General features: G+C 52.7%; 1 protein-coding gene across 1 annotated transcript in view; it reads left to right on the forward strand.

Moving 5' to 3' along the window:
• Positions 1-21,571, forward strand: part of POLR1A (RNA polymerase I subunit A) — a 144,289-nt gene that overhangs the window by 93,685 nt on the left and 29,033 nt on the right. The window contains exons 25-30 of the mRNA XM_076064594.1: positions 5,082-5,365; positions 6,736-6,919; positions 8,399-8,463; positions 11,972-12,139; positions 13,056-13,191; positions 17,786-17,943. Of these exons, the coding sequence (XP_075920709.1) occupies positions 5,082-5,365; positions 6,736-6,919; positions 8,399-8,463; positions 11,972-12,139; positions 13,056-13,191; positions 17,786-17,943 (995 nt within the window). The remainder of the gene's footprint in view (positions 1-5,081; positions 5,366-6,735; positions 6,920-8,398; positions 8,464-11,971; positions 12,140-13,055; positions 13,192-17,785; positions 17,944-21,571) is intronic.

The raw sequence follows: 21,571 nt of genomic DNA on the forward strand, positions 1-21,571 counted from the left end.
GTGGTTGTGGTGGTTGTGGTGGTGGTGGTGGTGGTGGAGGTGGTGGTGGCGGTGGTGGTGGAGGTGGTGGTGGTGGTGGTGGAGGTGGTGGTGGTGGTGGTGGAGGTGGTGGTGGTGGTGGTGGTGGTGGAGGTGGTGGTGGTGGTGGTGGTGGAGGTGGTGGTTGTGGTGGTGGTGGTGGTGGTGGCGGTGGTGGAGGTGGTGGTGGTGGTGGTGTAGGTTGTGGTGGTGGTGGTGGAGGTTGTGGTGGTAGTGGTGGAGGTGGTGGAGGTGGTGGAGGTGGTGGTGGCGGTGGTGGAGGTGGTGGTGGTGGAGGTGGTGGTGGTGGTGGTGGTGGAGGTGGTGGTTGTGGTGGTGGTGGTGGTGGTGGAGGTGGTGGTGGTGGTGGTGGAGGTGGTGGTGGTGGTGGTGGAGGTGGTGGTGGTGGTGGTGGTGGTGGAGGTGGTGGTGGTGGTGGTGGTGGAGGTGGTGGTTGTGGTGGTGGTGGTGGTGGTGGTGGCGGTGGTGGAGGTGGTGGTGGTGGTGGTGTAGGTTGTGGTGGTGGTGGTGGAGGTTGTGGTGGTAGTGGTGGAGGTGGTGGAGGTGGTGGAGGTGGTGGTGGCGGTGGTGGAGGTGGTGGTGGTGGAGGTGGTGGTGGTGGTGGTGGTGGAGGTGGTGGTTGTGGTGGTGGTAGTTGTGGTGGTGGTTGTGGTGGTGGAGGTGGTGGTGGTAGTTGTGGTGGTGGAGGTGGTGGAGGTGGTGGAGGTGGAGGTGGTGGTGGTTGTGGAGGTGGTGGTGGTGGTGGAGGTGGTGGTGGTGGTGGTGGAGGTGGTGGTGGTGGTGGTGGAGGTGGTGGTGGTGGTGGAGGTGGTGGTGGAGGTGGTTGTGGAGGTGGTGGTGGTGGTGAATGATGGTGGTGGTGGTGATAGTGGTGGTGGTTGAGGTGGTGGTGGTGGTGGTGGTGGAGGTGGTGGTGGTGGTGGTGATGGTGGTGGTGGAGGTGGTGATGGTGGTGGTGGAGGTGGTGGTGGTGGTGGTGATGGTGGTGGTGGAGGTGGTGATGATGGTGGAGGTGGTGGTGGTGGTGGTGATGGTGGTGGTGATGGTGGTGGTGGAGGTGGTGGTGGTGGTGGTGGAGGTGGTGGTGGTGGTGGCGGTGGTGGAGGTGGTGGTGGTGGTGGTGTAGGTTGTGGTGGTGGTGGTGGAGGTTGTGGTGGTAGTGGTGGAGGTGGTGGAGGTGGTGGAGGTGGTGGTGGCGGTGGTGGAGGTGGTGGTGGTGGAGGTGGTGGTGGTGGTGGTGGAGGTGGTGGTTGTGGTGGTGGTAGTTGTGGTGGTGGTTGTGGTGGTGGAGGTGGTGGTGGTAGTTGTGGTGGTGGAGGTGGTGGAGGTGGTGGAGGTGGAGGTGGTGGTGGTTGTGGAGGTGGTGGTGGTGGTGGAGGTGGTGGTGGTGGTGGTGGAGGTGGTGGTGGTGGTGGTGGAGGTGGTGGTGGTGGTGGAGGTGGTGGTGGAGGTGGTTGTGGAGGTGGTGGTGGTGGTGAATGATGGTGGTGGTGGTGATAGTGGTGGTGGTTGAGGTGGTGGTGGTGGTGGTGGTGGAGGTGGTGGTGGTGGTGGTGATGGTGGTGGTGGAGGTGGTGATGGTGGTGGTGGAGGTGGTGGTGGTGGTGGTGATGGTGGTGGTGGAGGTGGTGATGATGGTGGAGGTGGTGGTGGTGGTGGTAGTTGTGGTGGCGTTGGTGGTGGTGATGGTGGTGGTGGTGGAGGTGGTGGTGGTGGTGGTTGAGGTGATGGTGGTGGTGGAGGTGGTGGTGGTGGTGGTGGAGGTGGTGGTGGTGGTGGTGGTGGTGGTTGAGGTGATGGTGGTGGTGGTGGAGGTGGTGGAGGTGGTGGAGGTGGTGGAGGTGGTGGTTATGGTGGTGGTGGTTGTGGTGGTGTAGCCCCCCACCACGTGAGCTGACCCCCCCCTAGCACTCAGTCACGTGGTAGCCCCCCCTAGCACTCAGTCACGTGGTAGCCCCCCCTAGCACTCAGTCACGTGGTAGCCCCCCTAGCACTCAGTCACGTGGTAGCCCCCCTTGCACTCGATCTGATCACGAAAGTTTCTAAAATCGAAAAGCTTTTACCCCGTACTGAACGCGGGTAGGCCGATTCCAGAGTAATCGGCGCCCTTCGATTCCTTTGCGCGATTTAAAGAATCGATTCTTGGCGCGATTTGTGGGTGGTTGGGGAGTTTTTTACATTTTTAAATTTCCATCTACACGTCGGGTTTTAATTAAACAAAAAGTGTTTCAGGCGTTTTTAAAATGTTTATATTTTGATTTAAAGCTTTCGTGACTGCAGTAATTCATACTCTTAGTTCTTTCTGTAAAGTCACCACGTTGAAGGGAAACAACAAAATAATAATATATATATAATATTAATATATATAAAATATATAAAACGTCGTGAGAATTTTTATTGTTTTATATATTTTTTATTATTTTATTGCTTCCCTTCAACGTGGTGAATTTACCGAAAGAACTAAGAGTATAAAAAAATTTTGATTTAAAGCTTTTCGTGACTGCAGTAATTCATAATCTTAGTTTTTTCGCTAAAGTCACGTTTTATATATAAATATTATTTAGTTGTTTCCCTTCAACGTGGTGACTTTACCGAAAAAACTAAGAATATGAACTAAGAGTGTTCATATCCTTAGTTTTTTCGGTAAAGTCACCACCACGTTGAAGAGAAACAACAACAAAATAATAATAAAATAAATATAAAACAATAAAAAATTCTCACGACGTTCCGACCATAACACAAACGGTCGTCTTCAGGTGTGTTGGTTCGCATCAATTTATTTTTAAACGGTGCATTTATTTATTTGTAAGATTCTGGCTTAGCAATCATTGGAAATATGTGATGAACCATTTCAGGTCTTAATTGATTGTTCACGCTTACAGTGGCTTTCAGACAGCATACATTATAAAAAAAATTCGTCTCCCCCCTCCTCTTTTCAGAATATAGATGGACTAGTCCTAAATAAGCTGCCAAATCGTTGCGCGTGGCGCTAACGTTTTTTTATAAATAAATAAATGCGCCGTTTAAAAAGAAATTTATGCGAACCAACACACCTGAAGACGACCGTTTGAGTTATGGTCGGAACGTCGTGAGAATTTTTTAATTGTTTTATATATAGATTTTATTATTATTTTGTTGTTTCTCTTCAACGTGGTGGTGACTTTACCGAAAAAAACTAAGAATATAAACACTCTTAGTTCATATTCTTAGTTTTTTCGGTAAAGTCACCACGTTGAAGGGAAACAACAAAATAATAAAAAATATATAAAACGTGACTTTACCGAAAAAACTAAGATTATGAATTACTGCAGTCACGAAAGCTTTAAATCAAAACATTTTTTTATACTCTTAGTTCTTTCGGTAAAGTCGCCACGTTGAAGGGAAACAATAAAATAATAACAATATATATAAAACAATAAAAATTCTCACGACGTTTTATATCAATATTTAATATATATTTATATTATATATTTTATTATTTTATTGTTTCCCTTCAACGTGGTGACTTTACCGAAAAAACTAAGAATATAAACACTCTTAGTTCATATTCTTAGTTTTTTCGGTAAAGTCACCACGTTGAAGGGAAACAATAAAATAATAACAATATATAAAACAATAAAAATTCTCACGACGTTTTATATATTTTATATATGTATTTATATATTATATATTGTATTATTTTATTGTTTCCCTTCAACGTGGTGACTTTACCGAAAGAAACTAAGAATATGAATTACTGCAGTCACGAAAAGCTTTAAATCAAAACATTTTTTTATACTCTTAGTTCTTTCGGTAAAGTCACCACGTTGAAGGGAAACAATAAAATAATAAAATATATATAAAACAATAAAAATTCTCACGACGTTTTATATATAAATTTTATATATTTATATATATTATATATTTTATTATTTTATTGTTTCCCTTCAACGTGGTGATGACTTTACCGAAAAAACTAAGATTATAAACACTCTTAGTTCATATTCTTAGTTTTTTCGGTAAAGTCACCACGTTGAAGGGAAACAATAAAATAATAAAATATATATAAAACAATAACAATTCTCACGACGTTTTATAGATTATATATTTTATATATATTTATATTATATATATTTTATTATTTTTTATTGTTTCACTTCAACGTGGTGGTGACTTTACCGAAAGAGCTAAGAATATGAATTACTGCAGTCACGAAAAGCTTTAAATCAAAAACATTTTTTTATACTCTTAGTTCTTTCGGTAAAGTCACCACGTTGAAGGGAAACAATAAAATAATAAAATATATATAAAACAATAAAAATTCTCACGACGTTTTATATATAGATTTTATATATATTTATATATATTATATATTTTATTATTTTATTGTTTCCCTTCAACGTGGTGGTGACTTTACCGAAAAAACTAAGATTATAAACACTCTTAGTTCATATTCTTAGTTTTTTCGGTAAAGTCACCACGTTGAAGGGAAACAATAACAATATATATATATAAAACAATAAAAATTCTCACGACGTTTTATATGAATATTTTATATATATTTATATTATATATTTTATTATATTTTATTGTTTCCCTTCAACGTGGTGGTGACTTTACCGAAAGAAACTAACAATATGAATTACTGCAGTCACGAAAAGCTTTAAATCCAAAAATTTAAGAGTGTTTATATTTTGATTTAAAGCTTTCGTGACTGCAGTAATTCATATTCTTAGTTTTTTTTCGGTAAAGTCACGTTGAAGAGAAACAACAAAATAACAAAATATGCAAACCGACACACCTGATGATGACCGTTTGAGTTATGGTCGAAACGTCGTGAGAATTTTTTATTGTTTTATATATATTTTGTTATTTTGTTGTTTCTCTTCAACGTGACTTTACCGAAAAAAACTAAGAATATAGTGTTTATATTTATTGATTTTTTTCCCCGCTCGTACCCCCATGAATGAAACTCCACCCACCCTCCCCCCCCCACCACCACCACCCCCCCCCCCACCTCTCCCCCCACCTCTCCCCCCCCCCCCCCCACCGTCTCCCCCCAGCTGGTCTCCCGCTGGTGCTCGCTGACCACGTCCGAGCGCCGAGATGTCCATGGCCGGCGTGCCGAGAGGCTCGAACTGCCCGAGCCGTGCCTCTCCCGGTGGAGGCCGGACCTCCACGCGGGATCCGTGTCCGAGACGTTCCACGGGCAGCTCGAGGGCTTCCTGGGCGACCAGGACGAGGTGCGGGACCTCGTCAAGGGCCAGGACGAGGTGCGGGACCTCGTCGAGGGCCGGGACGAGGAGGGGAAGGGGGAGGGGAAGGGGGAGAAGCCAACGCTGGAAAGGTGGGCGGGTGGGTGGGTGGGTGGGTGAGTGAGTGGGTGAGTGGGTGAGTGGGTGAGTGGGTGAGTGGGTGGGTGAGTGAGTGAGTGAGTGAGTGGGTGAGTGAGTGAGTGAGTGGGTGGGTGAGTGAGTGAGTCGGTGAGTGGGTGGGTGGGTGAGTGAGTGGGTGGGTGAGTGGGTGGGTGGGTGAGTGGGTGAGTGAGTGAGTGGGTGGGTGGGTGGGTGAGTGAGTGAGTGGGTGAGTGAGTGGGTGAGTGGGTGAGTGAGTGGGTGAGTGGGTGAGTGGGTGGGTGGGTGAGTGAGTGGGTGGGTGGGTGAGTGAGTGAGTGAGTGGGTGAGTGGGTGAGTGAGTGAGTGAGTGGGTGGGTGAGTGGGTGAGTGAGTGAGTGAGTGGGTGGGTGGGTGAGTGAGTGAGTGGGTGGGTGAGTGAGTGAGTCGGTGGGTGAGTGGGTGGGTGAGTGTCTGAGTGAGTGAGCGAGTGTCTGAGCGAGTGAGTGTCTAAGCGAGTGAGTGTCTGAGTGAGTGAGTGTCTGAGTGAGTGAGTGTCTGAGTGACTGAGTGAGCGAGTGAGTGTCTGAGTGAGTGTCTGAGTGGGTGAGTGTCTGAGTGGGTGAGTGTCTGAGTGAGTGAGTAAGTGAGTGTCTGAGTGAGTGAGTGAGCGAGTGTCTGAGCGAGTGAGTGTCTAAGTGAGTGAGTGTATGAGTGAGCGAGTGTCTGAGCGAGTGAGCGAGTGTCTGAGTGAGTGAGCGAGTGTCTGAGCGAGTGAGTGTCTAAGTGAGTGAGTGTCTGAGTGAGTGAGTGTCTGAGTGAGTGAGTGTCTGAGTGACTGAGTGAGCGAGCGAGTGTCTGAGTGAGTGAGTGTCTGAGTGGGTGAGTGTCTGAGTGGGTGAGTGTCTGAGTGAGTGAGTAAGTGAGAGTCTGAGCGAGTGAGTGTCTGAGTGAGTGAGTGTCTGAGTGACTGAGTGTCTGAGTGACTGAGTGAGCGAGCGAGTGTCTGAGTGAGTGAGTGTCTGAGTGAGTGTCTGAGTGAGTGAGTGTCTGAGTGAGTGAGTGTCTGAGTGGGTGTCTGAGTGGGTGAGTGTCTGAGTGAGTGTCTGAGTGAGTGAGTGAGTGTCTGAGTGTCTGAGGTTGTGAGTGAGTGAGTGTCTGAGTGAGTGAGTGTCTGAGGTGGTGAGTGTCTGAGTGGGTGAGTGTCTGAGCGAGTGTCTGAGTGAGTGAGTGTCTGAGTGAGTGTCTGAGTGGCTGAGCGAGTGTCTGAGTGAGTGTCTGAGTGAGTGTCTGAGTGAGTGTCTGAGTGAGTGTCTGAGTGAGTGTCTGAGTGAGTGAGTGTCTGAGTGAGTGAGTGTCTGAGTGAGTGTCTGTGCTGTGTCAGGCTCCGTGCACTGCTACAGTGTAAGTGGCGCTCAGCGCTTTGCCCTCCGGGCGAGGCTGTGGTCCTGCTTGCTGCTCAGAGCGAGTGGCTAAGGGGTGGTGAGTGTCTGAGTGAGTGTCTTAGTGAGTGTCTTAGTGAGTGTCTGAGTGAGTGTCTGAGTGAGGAAGTGTCTGAGTGTCTGAGTGAGTGTCTTAGTGAGTCAGTGGCTGAGTGAGTGTCTGAGTGAGTGTCTGAGTGAGTGTCTGAGTGAGTGTCTGAGTGAGTGTCTGTGTGAGTGAGTGTCTGAGTGAGTGAGTGTCTGAGTGAGTGTCTGTGCTGTGTCAGGCTCCGTGCACTGCTACAGTGTAAGTGGCGCTCAGCGCTTTGCCCTCCGGGCGAGGCTGTGGTCCTGCTTGCTGCTCAGAGCGAGTGGCTAAGGGGTGGTGAGTGTCTGAGTGAGTGTCTTAGTGAGTGTCTTAGTGAGTGTCTGAGTGAGTGTCTGAGTGAGGAAGTGTCTGAGTGTCTGAGTGAGTGTCTTAGTGAGTCAGTGGCTGAGTGAGTGTCTGAGTGAGTGTCTGAGTGAGTGTCTGAGTGAGTGTCTGAGTGAGTGTCTGTGTGAGTGAGTGTCTGAGTGAGTGAGTGTCTGAGTGAGTGTCTGTGCTGTGTCAGGCTCCGTGCACTGCTACAGTGTAAGTGGCGCTCAGCGCTTTGCCCTCCGGGCGAGGCTGTGGTCCTGCTTGCTGCTCAGAGCGAGTGGCTAAGGGGTGGTGAGTGTCTGAGTGAGTGTCTGAGTGAGTGTCTTAGTGAGTGTCTGAGTGAGTGTCTGAGTGAGTGTCTGAGTGAGTGTCTGAGTGGGTGTCTTAGTGAGTGTCTGAGTGAGTGTCTGAGTGGGTGTCTGAGTGAGTGTCTGAGTGAGTGTCTGAGTGAGTGTCTGAGTGAGTGTCTAAGTGAGTGTCTGAGTGAGTGTCTAAGTGAGTGTCTGAGTGAGTGTCTAAGTGAGTGTCTGAGTGAGTGTCTTAGTGAGTGTCTGAGTGAGTGTCTGAGTGGGTGTCTGAGTGAGTGTCTGAGTGAGTGTCTGAGTGAGTGTCTGAGTGAGTGTCTAAGTGAGTGTCTGAGTGAGTGTCTAAGTGAGTGTCTGAGTGAGTGTCTAAGTGAGTGTCTGAGTGAGTGTCTTAGTGAGTGTCTGAGTGAGCGAGCGAGTGTCTGAGGTGGTGAGTGTCTGAGTGAGTGAGTGTCTGAGTGAGTGGGTGAGTGTCTGAGTGAGTGTCTAAGTGAGTGTCTGAGTGAGTGTCTAAGTGAGTGTCTGAGTGAGTGTCTGAGTGAGTGGCTGAGTGAGTGTCTGAGGTGGTGAGTGTCTGAGTGGGTGAGTGTCTGAGTGAGTGTCTGAGTGAGTGTCTTAGTGTCTTAGTGAGTGGCTGAGTGAGTGTCTGAGTGAGTGTCTGAGTGAGTGTCTGAGTGAGTGAGTGTCTGAGTGAGTGAGTGTCTGAGTGAGTGAGTGTCTGAGTGAGTGTCTGAGTGAGTGAGTGTCTGAGTGAGTGTCTGAGTGAGTGAGTGTCTGAGTGAGTGTCTGAGTGAGTGTCTGAGTGAGTGAGTGTCTGAGTGAGTGAGTGTCTGAGTGAGTGTCTGAGTGAGTGAGTGTCTAAGTGAGTGTCTGTGCTGTGTCAGGCTCCGTGCACTGCTACAGTGTAAGTGGCGCTCAGCGCTTTGCCCTCCGGGCGAGGCTGTGGTCCTGCTCGCTGCTCAGAGCGAGTGGCTAAGGGGTGGTGAGTGTCTGAGTGAGTGTCTTAGTGAGTGTCTGAGTGAGTGTCTGAGTGGGTGTCTGAGTGAGTGTCTGAGTGAGTGTCTGAGTGAGTGTCTGAGTGAGTGTCTAAGTGAGTGTCTGAGTGAGTGTCTAAGTGAGTGTCTGAGTGAGTGTCTAAGTGAGTGTCTGAGTGAGTGTCTTAGTGAGTGTCTGAGTGAGCGAGCGAGTGTCTGAGGTGGTGAGTGTCTGAGTGAGTGAGTGTCTGAGTGAGTGGGTGAGTGTCTGAGTGAGTGTCTAAGTGAGTGTCTGAGTGAGTGTCTAAGTGAGTGTCTGAGTGAGTGTCTGAGTGAGTGGCTGAGTGAGTGTCTGAGGTGGTGAGTGTCTGAGTGGGTGAGTGTCTGAGTGAGTGTCTGAGTGAGTGTCTTAGTGAGTGTCTTAGTGAGTGGCTGAGTGAGTGTCTGAGTGAGTGTCTGAGTGAGTGTCTGAGTGAGTGAGTGTCTGAGTGAGTGAGTGTCTGAGTGAGTGAGTGTCTGAGTGAGTGTCTGAGTGAGTGAGTGTCTGAGTGAGTGTCTGAGTGAGTGAGTGTCTGAGTGAGTGTCTGAGTGAGTGTCTGAGTGAGTGAGTGTCTGAGTGAGTGAGTGTCTGAGTGAGTGTCTGAGTGAGTGAGTGTCTGTGTGAGTGAGTGGCTGAGTGAGTGTCTGAGTGAGTGTCTGAGTGAGTGAGTGTCTGAGTGAGTGTCTGAGTGAGTGGCTGAGTGAGTGTCTGAGTGGGTGAGTGAGTGAGTGAGTGAGTGTCTGAGTGAGTGAGTGAGTGTCTGAGTGAGTGAGTGTCTAAGTGAGTGAGTGTCTGAGTGAGTGTCTGAGTGAGTGTCTGAGTGAGTGGGTGAGTGTCTGAGTGAGTGAGTGAGTGTCTGAGTGAGTGTCTGAGTGAGTGTCTGAGTGAGTGTCTGAGTGAGTGTCTGAGTGGCTGAGCGAGTGAGTGAGTGTCTGAGTGAGTGTCTGAGTGAGTGAGTGTCTGTGCTGTGTCAGGCTCCGTGCACTGCTACAGTGTAAGTGGCGCTCAGCGCTTTGCCCTCCGGGCGAGGCTGTGGTCCTGCTTGCTGCTCAGAGCGAGTGGCTAAGGGGTGGTGAGTGTCTGAGTGAGTGTCTGAGTGAGTGTCTGAGTGAGTGTCTGAGTGAGTGTCTGAGTGAGTGTCTGAGTGAGTGAGTGAGTGTCTGAGTGAGTGAGTGAGTGTCTGAGTGAGTGAGTGAGTGTCTGAGTGAGTGAGTGAGTGTCTGAGTGAGTGAGTGAGTGTCTGAGTGAGTGAGTGAGTGTCTGAGTGAGTGAGTGTCTGAGTGAGTGAGTGAGTGTCTGAGTGAGTGTCTAAGTGAGTGAGTGTCTGAGTGAGTGTCTGAGTGTCTTAGTGAGTGTCTGAGTGAGTGAGTGTCTGAGTGAGTGTCTGAGTGGCTGAGTGAGTGAGTGAGTGTCTGAGTGAGTGTCTAAGTGAGTGTCTGAGTGTCTTAGTGAGTGTCTGAGTGAGTGAGTGTCTGAGTGAGTGTCTGAGTGAGTGTCTGAGTGAGTGAGTGTCTGAGTGAGTGTCTGAGTGAGTGTCTGAGTGAGTGAGTGTCTGAGTGAGTGAGTGTCTGAGTGAGTGTCTGAGTGAGTGAGTGTCTGTGTGAGTGAGTGGCTGAGTGAGTGTCTGAGTGAGTGTCTGAGTGAGTGAGTGTCTGAGTGAGTGTCTGAGTGAGTGGCTGAGTGAGTGTCTGAGTGGGTGAGTGAGTGAGTGAGTGAGTGTCTGAGTGAGTGAGTGAGTGTCTGAGTGAGTGAGTGTCTAAGTGAGTGAGTGTCTGAGTGAGTGTCTGAGTGAGTGTCTGAGTGAGTGGGTGAGTGTCTGAGTGAGTGAGTGAGTGTCTGAGTGAGTGTCTGAGTGAGTGTCTGAGTGGCTGAGCGAGTGAGTGAGTGTCTGAGTGAGTGTCTGAGTGAGTGAGTGTCTGTGCTGTGTCAGGCTCCGTGCACTGCTACAGTGTAAGTGGCGCTCAGCGCTTTGCCCTCCGGGCGAGGCTGTGGTCCTGCTCGCTGCTCAGAGCGAGTGGCTAAGGGGTGGTGAGTGTCTGAGTGAGTGTCTAAGTGAGTGTCTGAGTGAGGAAGTGTCTGAGTGTCTGAGTGAGTGTCTTAGTGAGTCAGTGGCTGAGTGAGTGTCTGAGTGAGTGTCTGAGTGAGTGTCTGAGTGAGTGTCTGAGTGAGTGTCTGTGTGAGTGAGTGTCTGAGTGAGTGTCTGAGTGAGTGTCTGAGTGAGTGTCTGTGTGAGTGAGTGTCTGAGTGAGTGTCTGAGTGAGTGAGTGAGTGTCTTAGTGAGTGTCTGAGTGAGTGTCTGAGTGAGTGAGTATCTGAGTGAGTGTCTGTGCTGTGTCAGGCTCCGTGCACTGCTACAGTGTAAGTGGCGCTCAGCGCTTTGCCCTCCGGGCGAGGCTGTGGTCCTGCTCGCTGCTCAGAGCGAGTGGCTAAGGGGTGGTGAGTGTCTGAGTGAGTGTCTGAGTGAGTGTCTTAGTGAGTGTCTGAGTGAGTGTCTTAGTGAGTGTCTGAGTGGGTGAGTGTCTGAGTGAGTGAGTAAGTGAGTGTCTGAGCGAGTGTCTTAGTGAGTGTCTGAGTGAGTGTCTTAGTGAGTGGCTGAGTGAGTGTCTTAGTGAGTGTCTGAGTGAGTGTCTTAGTGAGTGGCTGAGTGAGTGTCTGAGTGAGCGAGCGAGTGTCTGAGGTGGTGAGTGTCTGAGTGAGTGGCTGAGTGAGTGAGTGAGTGTCTGAGTGAGTGAGTGTCTGAGTGAGTGTCTTAGTGAGTGTCTTAGTGAGTGTCTGAGTGAGTGTCTGAGTGAGTGTCTGAGTGAGTGTCTGAGTGAGTGTCTGAGTGAGTGTCTGAGTGAGTGTCTTAGTGCGTGGCTGAGTGAGTGTCTGAGTGAGTGTCTTAGTGAGTGGCTGAGTGAGTGTCTGAGTGAGTGTCTGAGTGAGTGTCTGAGTGAGTGTCTGAGTGAGTGTCTGAGTGAGTGTCTAAGTGAGTGTCTGAGTGAGTGAGTGTCTGAGTGAGTGTCTGAGTGAGTGAGTGTCTGAGTGAGTGTCTGTGCTGTGTCAGGCTCCGTGCACTGCTACAGTGTAAGTGGCGCTCAGCGCTTTGCCCTCCGGGCGAGGCTGTGGTCCTGCTCGCTGCTCAGAGCGAGTGGCTAAGGGGTGGTGAGTGTCTGAGTGAGTGTCTGAGTGAGTGTCTTAGTGAGTGGCTGAGTGAGTGTCTTAGTGAGTGGCTGAGGTGGTGAGTGTCTGAGTGAGTGGCTGAGTGAGTGAGTGAGTGTCTGAGTGAGTGAGTGAGTGTCTGAGTGAGTGGGTGAGTGTCTGAGTGAGTGAGTGAGTGTCTGAGTGAGTGTCTGAGTGAGTGAATGAGTGTCTGAGTGAGTGTCTGAGTGAGTGTCTGAGTGAGTGAATGAGTGTCTGAGTGAGTGTCTGAGTGAGTGTCTGAGTGAGTGAGTGTCTGAGTGAGTGTCTGTGCTGTGTCAGGCTCCGTGCACTGCTACAGTGTAAGTGGCGCTCAGCGCTTTGCCCTCCGGGCGAGGCTGTGGGCCTGCTTGCTGCTCAGAGTATCGGAGAGCCGTCCACACAGATGACCCTCAACACCTTTCACTTCGCTGGACGCGGAGAGATGAACGTGACCCTGGGAATCCCGCGGTGAGGCTGAGACCACCACCACTACCTGTATCATCACCACTACCACCACCTGTATCACCACCACTACCACCACTACCTGTATCATCACCACTACCTGTACCACCACTACCACCACCACTACCTGTATCATCACCACCACCACTACCACCACCACTACCACCACCACTACCTGTATCATCACCGCCACCACTACCACCACCACTACCTGTATCACCACCGCCACTACCTGTACCACCACCACTACCACCACTACCTGTACCACCACCACTACCACCACTACCTGTATCACCTCCGCCACTACCTATACCACCACCACTACCACCACCACTACCTGTACCACCACCACTACCACCACTACCTGTACCACCACCGCCACTACCTGTACCACCACCACTACCTGTACCACCACCACTACCTGTACCACCACCACTACCACCACTACCTGTATCACCACCGCCACTACTACCTGTACCACCACCACTACCTGTACCACCACCGCCACTACCACCTCCACTACCACCGCCACCACCACTACCTGTACCACCACCACTACCTGTACCACCACCACTACCACCACTACCTGTATCACCACCACCACTACCTGTACCACCACTACCACCACCACTACCTATACCACCAAGTACCACCACCAATACCACCACCACCACAACCACTCACTCACCCACCCACTCACTCACCCCCCCACCCACCCACTCACTCACCCACCCACCCACCCACTCACTCACTCACTCACCCACCCACTCACTCATCCACTCACTCACCCACCCACTCACCCACCCCCCCACCCATCCACTCACTCACCCACCCACCCCCCCACTCACCCCCCCACCCCCCCACCCACCCCCCCACCCACCCCCCCACCCACCCCACCACCCCCCCACCCACCGCCTCCCAGGCTGCGAGAGATTCTGATGGTGGCGAGCTCCAACATCAAGACTCCCCACGTGTCTGTGCCGGTCCTGGGCACAGCCCAGGCTCACTCAGCAGCTCGCAAGCTGGCACGCTCACTCACCAGGGTCACACTCGCAGAGGTGGGTGGTGGGTGGGTGGTGGGTGGGTGGGTGGGGGGGTGGGTGAGTGGGTGGGTGGGTGAGTGGGTGAGTGGGTGGGTGGGTGAGTGGGTGGGTGGGTGGGTGGGTGGGTGAGTGGGTGGGTGGGTGGGTGAGTGGGTGGGTGAGTGAGTGGGTGGGTGAGTGAGTGGGTGGGTGGGTGAGTGAGTGAGTGGGTGAGTGGGTGGGTGGGTGAGTGGGTGGGTGGGGAGGTGAGTGAGGGGGTTGGGGGGGTGAGTTGGTGGGTGAGTGGGTGGGTGAGTGGGCGAGTGGGTGGGTGAGTGAGTGAGTGGGTGGGTGAGTGAGTGGGTGGGTGGGGGGTGGGTGGGTGAGGGTGGGGGTGAGTGAGTGAGTGAGTGGGTGGGTGAATCAGTAAGTGAGTGAGTGGGTGGGTGGGTGAGTGAGTGAGTGAGTGAATGGGTGAGTTGGTGAGTGGGTGGGTGAGTGGGTGAGTGGGTGGGTGGGTGAGTGAGTGGGGGGTTAGTGGGTGGGTGAGTGAGTGGGTGGGTGGGTGAGTGAGTGAGTGGGTGAGTGAGTGGGTGAGTGAGTGAGTGAATGAATGGGTGAGTTGGTGAGTGGGTGGGTGAGTGAGTGAGTGGGTGGGTGAGTGGGTGGGTGGGTGGGTGAGTGAGTGGGTGGGTGGGTGAGTGAGTGGGTGTGTGAGTGGGTGGGTGGGTGGTTGAGTGGGTGGGTGGGGGGGTGAGTGGGTGGGTGGGTGGGTGAGTGAGTGGGTGGGTGAGTGGGTGAGTGAGTGAGTGTGTGGGTGGGTGAGTGGGTGAGTGAGTGAGTGGGTGAGTGGGTGGGTGGGTGAGTGAGTGGGGGGTTAGTGAGTGAGTGAGTGTGTGGGTGGGTGAGTGGGTGAGTGAGTGAGTGGGTGAGTGGGTGGGTGGGTGAGTGAGTGGGGGGTTAGTGGGTGGGTGAGTGAGTGGGTGAGTGAGTGAGTGGGTGGGTGAGTGGGTGAGTGGGTGGGTGTGTGGGTGGGGTTGTGGTGTGTGGGTGGGTGAGTGGGTGAGTGAGTGGGTGAGTAGGTGGGTGTGTGGGTGGGTGAGTGGGTGAGTGAGTGAGTGTGTGGGTGAGTGGGTGGGTGGGTGAGTGAGTGGGTGGGTGGGTGAGTGAGTGGGTGGGTGAGTGAGTGAGTGGGTAAGTGGGTGGGTGGGTGAGTGAGTGGTTGGGTGGGTGAGTGAGTGGCGGGTTAGTGGGTGGGTGAGTGAGTGGGTGAGTGGGGGGGTGAGTGGGTGTGTGAGTGAGTGGGTGGGTGAGTGAGTGAGTGGGTGGGTGGGTGGGTGAGTGAGTGGGTGGGTGGGTGGGTGAATCAGTAAGTGAGTGAGTGGGTGAGTGGGTGAGTGAGTGGGTGAGTGGGTGGGGTGAGTGGGTGGGTGGGTGGGTGAGTGAGTGGGGGGATGAGTGGGTGGGTGAGTGAGTGGGTGAGTGGGGGGGTGAGTGAGTGGGTGAGTGGGTGTGTGAGTGAGTGGGTGGGTGGGTGAGTGGGTGGGTGGGGGGGTGAGTGGGTGAGTTGGGGGATGGGTGAGTGGGTGGGTGGGGGGGTGAGTGGGTGAGTGTGGGGGGTGAGTGGGTGAGTGGGTGGGTGTGTGTGTCACTGTGTGTGTGTCACTGTGTGTGTGTCACTGTGTGTGTGTGTGTCACTGTGTGTATCACTGTGTGTGTGTGTGTGTGTCACTGTGTGTGTATCACCTGTGTGTAGGTACTACACTCTATAGAGGTTGAAGAGACCTTCAGGGTGGAGTGTGTGTCACTGTGTGTGTGTGTGTCACTGTGTGTGTGTGTCACTGTGTGTGTGTCACTGTGTGTGTCACTGTGTGTGTCACTGTGTGTGTCACTGTGTGTGTGTGTCACTGTGTGTGTGTCACTGTGTATGTGTGTACACTGTGTGTCTCACTGTTGTGTGTATCACTGTGTGTGTGTCACTGTGTGTGTGTCACTGTGTGTGTCACTGTGTGTGTGTGTCACTGTGTGTGTGTGTCACTGTGTGTGTGTCACTGTGTGTGTCACTGTGTGTATCACTGTGTGTGTGTGTGTGTCACTGTGTGTGTCACTGTGTGTGTGTCACTGTGTGTATCACTGTGTGTGTGTCACTGTGTGTGTGTGTGTCACTGTGTGGTGTCACTGTGTGTAGGTACTACACTCTATAGAGGTTGAAGAGACCTTCAGGGTGGAGTGTGGTGTCACTGTGTGTGTGTGTCACTGTGTGTGTGTCACTGTGTGTGTGTCACTGTGTGTGTCACTGTGTGTGTGTGTCACTGTGTGTGTCACTGGGTGTGTGTGTCACTGTGTGTGTGTCACTGTGTGTGTCACTGTGTGTGTGTGTCACTGTGTGTGTGTGTCACTGTGTGTGTGTGTCACTGTGTGTGTGTCACTGTGTGTGTCACTGTGTGTGTGTGTCACTGTGTGTGTCACTGTGTGTGTGTGTACACTGTGTGTGTATCACTGTGTGTGTGTCACTGTGTGTGTGTCACTGTGTGTGTGTGTCACTGTGTGTGTGTGTAACTGTGTGTGTGTCACTGTGTGTGTATCACTGTGTGTGTATCACTGTGTGTGTATCACTGTGTGTGTGTGTGTATCACTGTGTGTGTATCACTGTGTGTGTGTCACTGTGTGTGTATCACTGTGTGTGTGTATCACTGTGTGTCACTGTGTGTGTGTGTAACTGTGTGTATCACTGTGTGTGTGTCACTGTGTGTGTATCACTGTGTGTGTGTATCACTGTGTGTCACTGTGTGTGTGTGTAACTGTGTGTATCACTGTGTGTGTGTCACTGTGTGTGTATCACTGTGTGTGTGTAACTGTGTGTGTGTCACTGTGTGTGTGTCACTGTGTGTATCACTGTGTAGGTGCTACACTCTAGAGGTTGAAGAGACCTTCAGGGTGGAGTGTGGTGTCACTGTGTGTGTGTCACTGTGTGTGTGTCACTGTGTGTGTGTCACTGTGTGTGTGTATCACTGTGTGTGTGTGTCACTGTGTGTGTGTCACTCTGTGTGTCACTGTGTGTGTGTATCACTGTGTGTATCACTGTGTGTGTCACTGTGTGTGTGTCACTGTGTATGTGTGTATCACTGTGTGTGTCACTGTGTGTGTGTGTGTGTCACTGTGTGTGTGTCACTGTGTGTGTGTATCACTGTGTAGGTGCTACACTCTATAGAGGTTGAAGAGACCTTCAGGGTGGAGTGTGTGTCACTGTGTGTGTGTATCACTGTGTGTGTGTCACTGTGTGTGTGTATCACTGTGTGTGTGTCACTGTGTGTGTGTCTGTGTGTGTCACTGTGTGTGTGTGTGTCACTCTGTGTGTGTGTGTGTGTGTCACTGTGTGTGTGTGTATCACTGTGTGTGTGTGTGTCACTGTGTGTGTGTCACTGTGTGTGTCACTGTGTGTGTGTCACTGTGTGTGTGTGTCACTGTGTGTGTCCACTGTGTGTGTGTGTGTCACTGTGTGTGTGTCACTGTGTGTGTCACTGTGTGTGTGTCACTGTGTGTGTGTGTCACTGTGTGTGTGTCACTGTGTGTGTGTGTGTCACTGTGTGTGTGTGTGTCACTGTGTGTGTGTGTGTCACTGTGTGTGTGTGTGTCACTGTGTGTGTGTGTGTCACTGTGTGTGTGTGTGTCACTGTGTGTGTGTCACTGTGTGTGTGTCACTGTGTGTGTCACTGTGTGTGTCACTGTGTGTGTGTCACTGTGTGTGTGTCACTGTGTGTGTGTGTGTGTCACTGTGTGTGTGTCACTGTGTGTGTGTGTCACTGTGTGTGTGTCACTGTGTGTGTGTGTATCACTGTGTGTGTCACTGTGTGTGTGTGTGTCACTGTGTGTGTGTGTCACTGTGTGTGTGTGTATCACTGTGTGTATCACTGTGTGTGTCACTGTGTGTGTATCACTGTGTGTGTGTCACTGTGTGTGTATCACTGTGTGTGTGTGTGTATCACTGTGTAGGTACTACACTCTATAGAGGTTGAAGAGACCTTCAGGGTGGAGTGTGTGTAACTGTGTGTGTATCACTGTGTGTGTGTGTATCACTGTGTGTGTGTGTGTAACTGTGTGTGTGTGTCACTGTGTGTGTGTCACTGTGTGGTGTCACTGTGTGTGTGTGTCACTCTGTGTGTGTGACACTGTGTGTGTGTCACTGTGTGTGTGTCACTCTGTGTGTGTGTCACTGTGTGTGTGTCACTGTGTATCACTGTGTGTGTCACTGTGTAGGTGCTACACTCTATAGAGGTTGAAGAGACCTTCAGGGTGGAGTGTGTGTCACTGTGTGTGTGTGTCACTGTGTGTGTCACTGTGTGTGTGTGTATCACTGTGTGTGTGTGTGTCACTGTGTGTGTGTGTCACTGTGTGTGTGTCACTGTGTGTGTCACTGTGTGTATCACTGTGTGTGTCACTGTGTGTGTCACTGTGTGTATCACTGTGTGTGTGTCACTGTGTGTATCACTGTGTAGGTGCTACACTCTATAGAGGTTGAAGAGACCTTCAGGGTGGAGTGTGGTGTCACTGTGTGTGTGTGTGTCACTGTGTGTATCACTGTGTGTGTGTCACTGTGTGTGTGTGTGTGTGTATCACTGTGTGTGTGTAGGTGCTACACTCTATAGAGGTTGAAGAGACCTTCAGGGTGGAGTGTGGTGTCGCCCGGCACCGCCTCTACCGCCTCACATTCCACCTCATGCCAGCGGCGTCGTTCCGCACGCGGATGGGACTCGGGCCCAACGCCGTCATCCGATACGTGGAGACACGGTAGGTGTACCCCCTGGGTAGGTCTACCCCCTGGGTAGGTGTACCCCCTGGGTAGGTGTACCCCCTGGGTAGGTGTAACCCCCTGGGTAGGTGTACCCCCTGGGTAGGTGTACCCCCTGGGTAGGTGTACCCCCTGGGCAGGTGTACCCCCTGGGTAGGTGTACCCCCTGGGTAGGTGTACCCCCTGGGTAGGTGTACCCCCTGGGCAGGTGTACCCCCTGGGTAGGTGTACCCCCTGGGTAGGTGTACCCCCTGGGTAGGTGTACCCCCTGGGTAGGTGTACCCCCTGGGTAGGTGTACCCCCTGGGTACGTGGAGACACGGTAGGGTGTACCCCCTGGGTAGGTGTACCCCCTGGGTAGGTGTACCCCCTGGGTAGGTGTACCCCCTGGGCAGGTGTACCCCTGGGTAGGTGTACCCCCTGGGTAGGTGTACCCCCTGGGTACGTGGAGACACGGTAGGTGTACCCCCTGGGTAGGTGTACCCCCTGGGTAGGTGTACCCCCTGGGTACGTGGAGACACGGTACGTCTACCCCCTGGGTAGGTGTACCCCCTGGGTACGTGGAGACACGGTAGTCTACCCCCTGGGTACGTCTACCCCCCTGGGTACGTCTACCCCCTGGGTCGGTACCCCTAGCTAGGTCTACCCCCTGGGTACGTCTACCCCCTGGGTAGGTGTACCCCCTAGCTAGGTCTACCCCCTGGGTAGGTGTACCCCCTGGGTACGTGGAGACACGGTACGTCTACCCCCTGGGTAGGTGTACCCCCTGGGTAGGTGGAGACACGGTACGTCTACCCCCTGGGTACGTCTACCCCCTGGGTACGTCTACCCCCTGGGTACGTCTACCCCCTGGGTACGTGGAGACACGGTACGTCTACCCCCTGGGTAGGTGTACCCCCTGGGTAGGTGGAGACACAGTACGTCTACCCCCTGGGTACGTCTACCCCCTGGGTACGTCTACCCCTGGGTCGGTGTACCCCCTGGGTACGTGGAGACACGGTACGTCTACCCCCTGGGTACGTCTACTACCCCCTGGGTAGGTGGAGACACGGTACGTCTACCCCCTGGGTACGTCTACCCCCTGGGTACGTCTACCCCCTGGGTCGGTGTACCCCCTGGGTACGTGGAGACACGGTACGTCTACCCCCTGGGTAGGTGTACCCCCTGGGTAGGTGGAGACACGGTACGTCTACCCCCTGGGTACGTCTACCCCCTGGGTACGTCTACCCCCTGGGTAGGTGTACCCCCTGGGTCGGTGTACCCCCTGGGTACGTCTACCCCCTGGGTAGGTGTACCCCCTGGGTAGGTGTACCCCCTGGGTAGGTGTACCCCCTAGCTAGGTCTACCCCCTGGGTACGTCTACCCCCTGGGTAGGTGTACCCCCTAGCTAGGTCTACCCCCTGGGTAGGTGTACCCCCTGGGTACATGGAGACACGGTACGTCTACCCCCTGGGTAGGTGTACCCCCTGGGTACGTGGAGACACGGTACGTCTACCCCCTGGGTACGTCTACCCCCTGGGTAGGTCTACCCCCTGGGTAGGTGTACCCCCTAGCTAGGTCTACCCCCTGGGTAGGTGTACCCCCTGGGTAGGTCTACCCCTAGCTAGGTCTACCCCCTAGCTAGGTCTACCCCCTAGCTAGGTCTACCCCCTGGGTAGGTCTACCCCCTAGCTAGGGGGTAGGCCTAGCTAGGTGTACCCCCTAGCTAGGTCTACCCCCTGGGTAGGTGGAGACACGGTACGTCTACCCCCTGGGTAGGTGTACCCCCTGGGTAGGTGTACCCCCTGGGTAGGTGTACCCCCTAGCTAGGTCTACCCCTAGCTAGGTCTACCCCCTGGGTAGGTCTACCCCCTAGCTAGGTCTACCACTAGCTAGGTCTACCCCCTAGCTAGGGGGGTAGACCTAGCTAGGTCTACCCCCCTAGCTAGGTCTACCCCCTAGCTAGGTCTACCCCCTAGCTAGGTCTACCCCCTAGCTAGGTCTACCCCCTAGCTAGGGGGTAGACCTAGCTAGGTCTACCCCCCTAGCTAGGTCTACCCCCTAGCTAGGTCTACCCCCTAGCTAGGTCTACCCCCTAGCTAGGTCTACCCCCTAGCTAGGGGGTAGACCTAGCTAGGTCTAGCCCCTAGCTAGGTCTACCCCCTAGCTAGGTCTACCCCTAGCTAGGTCTACCCCCTGGTTAGGTCTACCCCCTAGCTAGGGGGTAGACCTAGCTAGGTCTAGCCCCTAGCTAGGTCTACCCCCTACAGAGACCCATAGAGACACACAGAGACACACAGAGACCCACAGAGACCCACAGAGACACACAGAGACACACAGAGACCCATATAGGTACACAGAGACCCACAGAGACCCACAGAGACCCATAGAGACCCATAGAGACCTATATGGGTACACAGAGACCCACAGAGACACACGGAGACACACAGAGACCCACAGAGACCCACAGACACACACAGAGACACACAGAGACACACAGAGACACATATAGGTGCACAGACACACACAGAGACACACAGAGACACACAGAGACCCACACAGACCCACGGAGACCCACAGAGACCCACAGAGACACACAGAGACCCACAGAGACCCATATAGGTACACAGAGACACACAGAGACCCATAGAGACCCACAGAGACCCACAGAGACCCATATAGGTACATAGAGACACACAGAGACCCATAGAGACACACAGAGACCCATATAGGTGCACAGACACACACAGAGACACACAGAGACCCACAGAGACCCACAGAGACCCACAGAGACACACAGAGACCCACACATCCTAGACACCCACAGAGACCCACAGAGACACACAGAGACCCACAGAGACCCACAGAGACCCACAGAGACACACAGAGACCCACAGACACCCACAGAGACCCACAGACACCCACAGAGACCCACAGACACCCACAGCGACCCACAGAGACACACAGAGACCCACAGAGACCCACAGAGACACACAGAGACCCACAGAGACCCACAGAGACCCACAGAGACACACAGAGACCCACGGAGACCCACAGAGATACTCAGAGACACACAGAGACACACAGAGACTTATATAGGTGCACAGAGACCCATGGAGACCCATATAGGTACACAGAGACCTACAGACACCCATAGAGACCTCTATGGGTACACAGAGACACAGAGAGACACACAGAGACCCACAAAGACCCATATAGGTACACAGAGACCCACGGAGACACACAGAGACCCACAGAGACCCACAGAGACCCACAGAGACGCACAGAGACCCATAGAGACCCACAGAGACCCACAGAGACACACAGAGACCCACAGAGACACACAGAGACACACAGAGACCCATAGAGACCCACAGAGACCCATATAAGTACACAGAGACACACGGAGACCCACGGAGACCCACAGAGACACACAGACACACACAGAGACCTATATAGGTACACAGAGACCCACAGAGACCCACAGAGACCCACAGAGACCCACACAGACACCCACAGAGACCCACACAGAGACCCCCACAGAGACACCCACACAGACACCCACACAGACACCCACAGAGACCCACACAGAGACCCACAGACACGCACCTGAATTATCCCGCCGTGCGTAACCCCCTGGGACTCTCCG

Source organism: Petromyzon marinus, unplaced genomic scaffold (assembly GCF_048934315.1).
Source record: "Petromyzon marinus isolate PM22_M1 ecotype Great Lakes invasive population unplaced genomic scaffold, UKy_Petmar_22M1.pri1.0 PM_Scaffold_54, whole genome shotgun sequence".
Classification (NCBI taxonomy): domain Eukaryota; kingdom Metazoa; phylum Chordata; class Hyperoartia; order Petromyzontiformes; family Petromyzontidae; genus Petromyzon; species Petromyzon marinus.